Source organism: Mytilinidion resinicola, assembly GCF_010093595.1.
Source record: "Mytilinidion resinicola strain CBS 304.34 unplaced genomic scaffold BDZ99scaffold_15, whole genome shotgun sequence".
Taxonomy (NCBI): domain Eukaryota; kingdom Fungi; phylum Ascomycota; class Dothideomycetes; order Mytilinidiales; family Mytilinidiaceae; genus Mytilinidion; species Mytilinidion resinicola.
Window position 1 is genome coordinate 878,538 of NW_022985451.1, and position 9,732 is coordinate 888,269.

A 9,732-nucleotide genomic window follows, 5' to 3' on the forward strand; every position below is an offset into this window, starting at 1 on the left:
ACTTACCTCGTTCAATGCATTGTTTCACCTCCATCCTCAGTAGAGGAAGTGGTGTTGATGCATCACAACCGAGTGCGTAGGTGATGTAAATTCCGTATTGGGCACGAGCGGGCAAGCGAGTGAGTTTGATTGGTGGAACAATATTCATACGGGCCGGAGCTAGGCCTAATCGAGGGGGGGTGATGAATAGAGAAAAGGGGGGTGATAATTAGAGAAAGGGGGGGTGATAAATAAGCTCGTCCAAGTACAAAGGAAGTACTAAAGGCATGACTACTTGTTCTTCAATAGGTGGCGGCTGACTCAATGGAAACAGCGTATCCCGATACATTATTCGTGAACGAAGAAGTGCGGTTCACCGATACCATTCATGCAAAGCGTCACCTTTATAGCATTCGAATGATGCTCTCTAGAGGTCAAAGTCAATCACTGCAATCGCTGGAGTCTGCACTTATAAGCATCACACAAGTCTCTACTTTCCTTTCTATCCCCAAACCGTTTTTGCTCCCACACCACCACCTTACATAGTTTCAACCCTCTACACCCTTGGCTCTCACACCACAGCCTTTAGCATTTCCAGCTCTCTACAGCCGCAAAACACAACCAACTTCATCGACCCCACATCAAGCATGGATCGAACGCCAGCCAAGAGCCCCTTCCTGGAGCTAGCGGGTGAACTCCGCAACAAGGTGTATGACTTCGCCTTCGGAGACGAGCGACCGGTCCTCGACGTAACTTTCGACGGCAACGAAAACCGCCGTATCCGAGTGTTCAATCCTCAAGACAACGCCAATGCTGTCGGCGCTCTCACAGCATTCAGCGTCAACCACCAGCTCCGCCACGAATCCCTGACTCGCCTCTTCAGCAAGAAGCACTTCCGTGTCTACGAGCACGGCAAGTCCTATCGTTACGCAGCGCGCACTTTCCTCGCCGCTATCAGCGCACAAGGACGGAAGTACATCGAGCACATCGAGTTGATCAACCCAACTCCGTTTTGCCTCGCGGATGAACCAAACCGTAAGTCACTCAACACGCTAAGCTCTACGATGGCGCTGCTGTGCTCGGTGAAGTCACTGAAGTTCTTGCACCTGGACATCGATCTTGCGGAGTTGTTTGATGGGATGGGCGTCCGAATTAGCCTCCAGGAAAGCATTGACGCCGTGTTGGCTATCGACTGCATCAATGTCAATCTTGGCTACCATAGGAAAAACCGCAACGCAGAATGTGAAAGACGGTCTGGCTTGAATGAACGTAATAGCAGCAATGTCTAGCGATCTGGTCCAGAGTCTGTGCATTTAGGGGTGTATAGGGGACAAGAATTTAACAGCTTTAGTAGTGACTTCTCCTTTGCTTAGTTGGGTTGGTACGGTCAAGTTGTTTGAATTCATGAAATAATTGGTTCGCTTTTGATTGTAGGTTATGTTTGTAATAAATTCATTCGTGAGAAGTCTGAGTGACATCCTTGATATGCGTCTCCAGTTCTTTACCCTACAAACTTAATTGAAGAACCATTGGTAAATCTGTGAGGCAGGCTTTGCTGCAAAGGACTTGACCAAATTGCGACACCTGCTGGCCCATCCATTACACGAAGGGCTTCGCAATAGATCGTTATGGCCTTTAATCCGGCGAGCTGTCCTCGATCCGTGGATACAAGGCTTCGTCCGCTACGATTGTTGAACGAACAGGCTTGGGCATGATCAGCAAAAGATGCTTGATTGCTCGCCTCTGTACGCTGATTCGTCGCTTCATCCAAACCTCCATGGTAAATCTGCTTATGAAGGAGAAAGTGTTCAGCGCGCAAAACAAACTCCAGGTTTCGTCATAAACCTTACGCGACGTGCGCATTATGTTTGTGAACCGAATGCTGGTATCTTTAGACGTGCAGTATTTGGCAAAAACCGGCCGGGCCTCTATGCTGGCTGGTTGAACTCTGATACGACCAACGCTGCAGAAACTCTTGTAGTTTCCAGAATCGGGATACGCATAATTGAACAGCTTAGCGTCATTCTCAGTACTCGAACGAACTCTGTGACTGTCTAACTCGCAGTCGGTGATGTGGATGTGGTGGCCGCCCTACGCATACTCCCATATCATCAATCGTATTTCTTTTGGAAGTGCCAAAAGCGGAGATTCCTTCTCGTTACGAGCGGCACTGTTATATATCAAAGTCATTAGACTCTTACCAAAAACCCTATAGACTGGACTCACGTGATCATTCCAATGTCGTCGTCCAGGGCGTTCAGATTCACGAGCCCATTTCTATGGCGTTGTAAGGGGGGAAGACAACTCTTAGTTTGGCGCTTTCCTCTCGTGCGTCAGCACGTTCAGGTCTTGCAGGTTCCATCTTCGGATCTGGAATGAAGGGAAAAGGAGTTTTACACCGCCGTTAGGCTTTAAAAGTCAATAAGAAGGTTTGCTGAATGGCGAGAGGGACGGTGAGTAGATTGGAGATGCTTGCGGATCTTTCTAGAGCCCAATATATGCTTTCTTTCCTTACCACGACCGTTCCAGATGAAACCGCTATGGTGGAGTGTTTCGCGAGCAGATTTAGTCACGCTAGGAAAAGTTTGGACTGACCGCTCGGCCCCTCAAATCCTCACCAGTTCTCGTTTCTAGGTGATTCTCGCTTTCTAGGTGAACCACGGTACTATGGCCGTTATTGGAGTTCCTCCGCACAACGCATAAAGGCACGAGTTTCCTCAGTGGGGTGAACGAGTGAGGTATACGTCTCAATTGGGGTCAGCGGCACCAGAGGATCTCGCATTGACGATGAGCGACAGTCAGAGGGGAAGCGGATCAAGACAAGGTGTGTAGCCAAAAGCTGTATTGATGATGGTAAGGAAGGTAGCTATTGAGCGGAAGGAGGAAAGATATACACAAGGTGCTGAGTAAGCCTGCTAGAGAGGAAGGGGCCGACATTGACGAGGATCCCACATTGACGCCCTCACCCCTATTCTAACCTCCTCAGGGCTCAACCATCTCATCCTAGCCATAAAACGCAACAGCCCATCTACAGCGGATTTTTCGTTCTTCGTTAAAGGGGTGCTGTGAACTTCCGTTCATGATCCCTACCAAGCGGTTGTTCTCTGCCGTCATACTCAGGTTGCAGCACTACAACCTGAGTCACCCCCCAGCAACGAAAGATGGTGAATTCCGTCGTCCAATTCCTAGATCCTGCTAGCAACGTCGCATTTTGTTGAGGGAAAGGGCCTGCGTAGGGGCCTAGCTGTAGAGTAATAGGGCTGCACGAGATGCGGTTGGTTCTGCCAATTCGACTGGGTTCTGCTGATTCAGCTGGTTCTGCCGTGTTGGCTGGTTCTGCTAAATCGACTGGTTCTGTCGGTTTGGTTGGTTAAAATGCTGAGACAGCTCCAGGAGTAGGACCTGTATAGTCTGCCTGCATCTTCCAAATTCGTTCCTGGCTATTCGGGTGCTTCTTCTCGAGAGCTTCCTTTACTCTTCTTTGTACTGCTGTATCTATTTCCCAGCCGGGAGGGCGTTTATCGGCACAGATGTACGGGCAATTACGGTACTGGTGGTTTTCGCCGCACAGGCAGGATCCCTGGGGGTCTGTACTCAGGTTGAAAATTGATGTGAACTCTGTCTTATTTCGGGGGCCCGAAGGCCAAACTATATACTACGTAGGAAGTGACTGTATGCATAGGCAGAAGCACTAATTGGAGGCAGCAGTAGGCAGCATTAGGCAGGGTAGGCCACCGTACCCCAACCCCTCTCTGTAGAAGTTGTAACTGGCTAGGCATGTAGGCAGCTACTATGCCAGCAACTCCAAGTCTGTACGTAGGTGACCGTGAACCGTATGAGTTGTTGATCCTAGGTTGTAGCTGTTACAACCCGAGTTGAGTTCTCTACCTCGAGGCCCGATGGCGGCTAGAAAGGCTCGGGCAACGTCGCGGGACGACTTGCCGTCCTCGAAGAAGCGGAACTCCTTGCCGTAGAAGAAGGTTCGGGATTCGCGACGGAGGAGGTGGTTGATCTTGAAGCCATCCAAAGTTGTTGCCACGTTCGAATTGTTGTCACCGTTGGGGGGAAAGACTCGGAGGCGACGGTCGCTTCCAAAGGTTACACACAGGTAGCAACCCTCTCCAAATTCAGCAGCGTAAATACTGTTTCGAAGTTCCCCGGGCAGATCTAGGAGCAGGCTCCTGGCTTCGATCGCGGGTATGTTTGATGTGTTATGGGTCGAAGGAAGTTCAAGACCGTGGTCTAGGAAAAGATATCGAGCGATTGCGGACGCTCGAGCGCAAATCTCAAAGAAACTGTGAATGTGCAAGCGCAATGTTACTGGGTCGGTGGTTAAATAAGCCGCTCAGAAGAGTCTCTGGTGAATGAGGGTACCTACCTATTGAAGTAATAGACCAAGTGATTAAAGTCATGATGTTCCCAGCAAAGTATTGAGCGACAGTTAGAGGGGAACCGGATCAAGACAAGTGTGTAGCCAAAAGCTGTTGTATTGATGATGACGAGGAAGCCAGCCTTTGAGCGGAAGGAGGAAAGATATACACGAGACTGCTGAGTAAGCCTGCAATGCAGGAAGGGGGGCCGACAGCATCAATACAGTTCGGGCCATGAGACTGCATGAACTGCTCTATTAGCTATTGCGAGAGGCGCACTATCATGAGCCCGGACGGTAGGTAACATTGTCATCCTGGTTAGCATGGCCACTTGCTATGCCAATTCTCAAGACACCGCGTGTCCTTTGTAAGATTCAGCGAGGGAGTATGCATTAAGGTGCTCTACGTGAGGGGAGTCTGGTGTACACAGTTCGCGCCCTAGTACGGTCTCGACTCTGGATAGACGGAGATTAGGTACCTTTTTAAAAGAGCTGCATTTGTTCTTATATAGGTGGCAGACATGGTCTGTTGCTGATTGTCTCCTGGATGTCTCTCATCCGATTGCTTAGTGTCTTGAGACTAACACTACGCGGATTGACGTGTTGATGGTAAAGAAGCTTTATCATCAAAAACAGAGATAATCTTGAAATACGAGACAGTGTAACTTTTGTTGCACTTGCTTGATGCGCTTCACTATAATTTCAAAACTCTTACAAAGGACAATATATAACATCATCACCTTGACCGGCGAGAACTTCAGCCAGCCTACTCCGAGGAACACAATCCGCTCAGTCCTGTAAAGTATCTGAGAATTGAAATGAGTCTCAGTCTGACCTATATAGAATGGTCAGCTCATCTGGAATTCTTGAATCCCATCGAGTGGCTCCATGAAAGGGGTGCGTAGACGGTAGAAACAGATATCTGTGATTGCGTGTAAGGCTCCATTGCACTCATAGCCCCGGCGCCTATCGATATACCTTCTCTAAGTGCCGAGCGTTCTTAATGTGTATAAACGACGCCCCCATCACTCCTCGGTGCGTTGATGAAGGTGGGAGGAGAATATAAGGAATTTGGGAAGAGCCGGAGAGGAGTCCCATCCGCGTCAAGCTTTGTTACTATGCCCTTCCATCATCACAAGTGTGATATTTCCGATCACGTGATGTAAGAATTTGGAGAACAATAGATGTCGATTCTATGTAGGAATCTAGCTAGCCTATATACACGTAGAAGAGGCCCGTGCAGGCCTAATATACGCTAGATCTACTGTAACAAAGCGTGCCTGCAGCAGACCTATACGTCCCGTGCATATACATCACGTGTACGGCAGCCGAATATCAACCGAATATCGAGAATTCCACACAAGCACTCATCTTCACACGCGTTCCAGATCTAGGACACCGGCCTGGATCACTAGCCTTATGATCATCATATGCGATATGCTTGCTTTTCTTCCCTTCGAAGGTCCGGCCACAGCCTTGGCCTTGCAGATGACGACATGGTGGGCTCAGCTGAGGAGGGGCCTGCTCAGCCACAAGGCATCAACCAACGACGCAGTGTTCACCCCTCAGGTTCTCCTCCATAACTGGGACCCCTCCGCACTCTATTCTGCAACTCACGAGATATCAAATTGAGACCATCGCCAAATGCAGCCGTCTCGCCTTCAATGGCTACCCAAGCATCTACAACAGCGATCACACACTCGCCAACCGCAACAACGATAGGCGGGAATGGAATCACACCTATAGGTTCCCTCCAGTCACAGTCGAGTTGGAAGACTTTCAAGTCGAAAGTGTCGATATCAGAGCGAACCTCGTCGCAGCTAGGATGGGCCATTGCACTGTTCAGTGTGATACTAACGGTAGTCGCATTGTCTCCCACGTTCAAAAGTTTGACTGCTTCCCAGAAAGCCCTTGAACTGGCTGAGTGGACTGCTCTAAAAGATTACATTGAAGACTGTAAATCTGAATTGGTACGCGCGTTTCATGAGACATGACTACATGAAACTTACTTGAGGCAAAGGCTGCTGGAGTTGAATCACGAGCATGCCAACGGGCAATAGCTGCACAACTACCGCCTCCTCCATACGTCAAACTTGGAGTGGTCGAAAGGATCAGACGCAGTCTTTTCAATCACGACCCCGTTAATCCACGAAGCTCGACGGTCGACACTGTTACGAACATTCCCAGGACACTTGAGTGGCTAGTGTTTCTTCTCGTTCTCTTGACTATTGCCGTTTTCCTCTTCTTGAGCTTCGAGAGTAATAGGTCTCGAGTACGTCAACGAGCGCAACTAGATCCTACAATCGATGAAGAGTACGAGTCAAGATCGGATGATAGCCCGATCACCCTGTATGTCTCCTACGGCGACCAAACTGGTAGTTCTCGGCCTCTTCACCAATCAAATGCGTCAGCGCTACGGCAGCGCAAGCCTCCTAGACCTAAAGGCCCATCCTACAGACATGCCAGCCTGGAAGAAGCTCTCCGTGTAGAAGATCTCCTCGAGATACAGCTTCGTCTATCGCATGGGGAAGACATCACACGTCACTGGCCCTACCTTATCTATTCCCTCGCCATCTCCTCCCCAGCTACTCGATCGGACTCTCGCCGCCTCGACATTGCACGCCTATGCCTGAAGCATGGAGCCGACGTGAACGCCCTTAAAGGCTGGAACGGCCAATCTGCCCTGATGATCGCCATCCACTTCGGCAACGTCGCCGTCGCCACCCTTCTCATCGAGCACGGCGCAGACGTATGCCATGCGCCTCCTGGAAGCGGAAGCGGCGGACCAGCACTTCACCGATGCGTTAGGCTTGCGGTCACTGGATCCATACGAGAAGCACTGGAACTGACGCAACTGCTATTCGATTACGGCGCGGATGCGAATCAGACTAGCAGGTTAGGCGAGACGGTCATGCATGAAGTTCTTATGGAGGCATGGTTCAATCGCGACGTCACAGATAAGATTTTGACGTGTAAAGAGATCGCGATGATGCTTGTAAAGAATGGGGCTGTGATGCCTAAGACTATCAAGGAGAGGTATGTGAAGGGGAATCCCTTGTATGAGGTTGTTGAAGCGGAGGTTCAGGAGAGGGAGGCGAGGAAGCGGCCTCTGCCGTGGCCATGATGGATTGGATATTATTTCTTTCAGCATCTTCTCTTGATATGTGTAATTACTAGGGGTGCGCTTGCTTTTAGCTTTCGCGTTTTGTACATTAGTGTATTCTATAACAGGCAGTACAACATCCCAATGTGCACCCAAGCACTTTCCTTTCCCGTTCAGGGAACTGAGCTGCTCATGCTCCAGCCTGAGCGGTGGCTGTGCTAAAGTGAGCGAATCCTGAGTTGAGACTGAAGTCCCAGTTCTGGGTCTGTATTCGACGTGGACAAGGATCCCCACTCTGCATCGGAAGGCATGCAGAACTGCCAGGTTCCAATTTCCAGGCCCCAAGTCCCGAGTAAACTTGCACTACGATATGCTACGGGCCATTCTGCAGACAGTCACGTTCCTGAGACGGCATGTTCCTAAGACGGCATGTTATTAAGACGACCATGGTCTTAAAACGGTGGCATCTCAAGATGAGGACATTCTCCAGAGAGTCACGCTCTTAAGATAGACTCGTCGTGAGACGGTTATATTCTTAACACGGATATGCTCTTAAGGCGGTGACGAATTAAGACGATTATATTCTCAGAAAGATGTCATTCGACGCGTAGGTTCCAACGTCGTCCAGGGTTCCAGAGGCTGTATCATTGCAAAACAATCGAAGGCGTATATTATCGATCAACTTATCTCCTCCCATTACCCTGTTGAGTTAGCGCCATATCTCCTGCTTGTAAGCAAAATTACGCCCGGTTCAGCTTCGGTTCACCCTGTGTGGAGGTTGCAGCGGAGGGCGGTTGGGCAAGCTGGCCATGCGGGCATCCCGGCTACCGCAGGTTTTAGACGTTTTAGCACCTATTAATCTTTCACTAGCGAATCGGATCTCGCTGATGATTGCGCGATGGAATTATGACTATAAGCCATTAGATTAGAATTACATTTGAATACTGCTTTGACGATGTCTCATTCAATGCCTCTCTATGCATAATCCTATGAATTTATGCTTCGCCCACCAAACGATATTGTCTATGTCTAGTTCGTCGTAGCAAATAAGGAGTCCTGCCTCCAGCTAGGATCCATACTTCGTCACCTGTTCTCGCCGACACAAGACCTGTACCGATATACCCCTGATTCGTAGCAAAGAGAGTTTTGCCTAGGCATGATGCTAAGGTCCTATTCCTTACCGCTACTCTTCGAGTAGTTGCGATGGCAAGCTCATTCATCCTGTGCAACACTAAATCACAGACCTTTTGTATTTTCTCGCCATTCTCTAAGTTCTCAGTATGATTCCAAGTTGATCCCAGCTTTCTTACCACAAACCTGAAACCAGGTGGATAGATAAGCTCTTCTCGGTCATATGGGTAAAGTCCTTGTAACTTTTTCCAGCCTGTGAATTCTTTCCCAATATTCTTCACCAAGACCTCCCACTCTGCCCTAGCTTTACCTAAGGAAAGTTGTGTTAGGGCAGAACGAGATAATGCCATAGTCATGTGTGTGTATATGAAGTACTCCATATCTGCTAGAATATCTTCACCACAGAAGGCAGGTGCTGGATGTCGGTCGTCGAAATGGTCATGCAGTATTGTCCTCCAGAACACTTCAAATCTTGATTGCAGCGGAACGGAATCACCTTCCAGGTCTTTCCGGGTCGAGTAATTTGCCCAACTGCTGTATCGAGGGGTTTCGAGCTGTCTGAAGACTTTCTGGCTGTTTTGGCTACCTGCCGGCTTCGCAACGTAGGAAATTTCGGGCAACGATTGCAATAGTTGAATAAGTCCGTCTGTTAGCGATTCCAAGATTTCGCATGGGCCGCTTTTGGGGGTGATTATGTGACCGCGAGAAAGATTGTGCAATGACTGAATCTCACCCATCCTGACACCGTGTACTTCCAACTCATCTTTGGGTAAATACCGAATATGGGCGTTGCCGAGCAGAGCACTTGATGACCATGGATATGGGCCAGAAATTAGCGGATTGTAAATCGACACGCTGAAGTCCGGTACCCAAGATGGCAGAGATTTAATGGAAGTTTGTGACCCGTCCTCTTTCAGAGATAAGCATTCCAGGCTCCCACTGGATGATATGATGGCCAGATATAGCAGTCCTGGATCAATGCATCTATCGATTCCCGCACCGTTATACAAGTTAGCCCAGCCGGCTGGACCGATCGCGATATTGCTATGCGCTGGCTCAAGCATTTTGACAGCTATACAAAGCCTATTGGCGAGTATCACTCAGGTTGAAATTGATGTGAACTCTGATTTCTATAGACGTCTAGCTAGTT

The 9,732-nt window shown here is 49.1% G+C and overlaps 4 protein-coding genes across 4 annotated transcripts; 2 read left to right on the forward strand and 2 right to left on the reverse strand.

The window, feature by feature from the left end:
* The first annotated feature begins 375 nt into the window (after window positions 1-375).
* BDZ99DRAFT_465700 (uncharacterized protein) lies at window positions 376-1,445 on the forward strand. Its single transcript, XM_033720614.1, has one exon. The coding sequence runs from the start codon at window positions 627-629 to the stop codon at window positions 1,266-1,268; it is 642 nt and encodes a 213-aa protein (XP_033573913.1). The 5' UTR covers window positions 376-626; the 3' UTR covers window positions 1,269-1,445.
* Window positions 1,446-3,571: 2,126 nt separating this feature from the next.
* Window positions 3,572-3,855, reverse strand: BDZ99DRAFT_465702 (uncharacterized protein). Its single transcript, XM_033720615.1, has one exon. The coding sequence runs from the start codon at window positions 3,756-3,758 to the stop codon at window positions 3,603-3,605; it is 156 nt and encodes a 51-aa protein (XP_033573915.1). The 5' UTR covers window positions 3,759-3,855; the 3' UTR covers window positions 3,572-3,602.
* Window positions 3,572-4,391, reverse strand: BDZ99DRAFT_500969 (uncharacterized protein; the record flags this gene model as incomplete). Its single annotated transcript, XM_033723771.1, has 2 exons — window positions 3,572-4,299; window positions 4,358-4,391. 2 exons carry the CDS (start codon window positions 4,389-4,391, stop codon window positions 3,770-3,772), a joined length of 564 nt encoding a protein of 187 aa, XP_033573914.1. The 3' UTR covers window positions 3,572-3,769.
* Window positions 4,392-5,735: 1,344 nt separating this feature from the next.
* BDZ99DRAFT_573638 (ankyrin) lies at window positions 5,736-7,626 on the forward strand. The gene is made up of 2 exons (XM_033728308.1): window positions 5,736-6,318; window positions 6,369-7,626. The coding sequence occupies exons 1-2, from the start codon at window positions 6,013-6,015 to the stop codon at window positions 7,470-7,472; spliced, it is 1,410 nt and encodes a 469-aa protein (XP_033573916.1). The 5' UTR covers window positions 5,736-6,012; the 3' UTR covers window positions 7,473-7,626.
* Window positions 7,627-9,732: the final 2,106 nt, after the last annotated feature.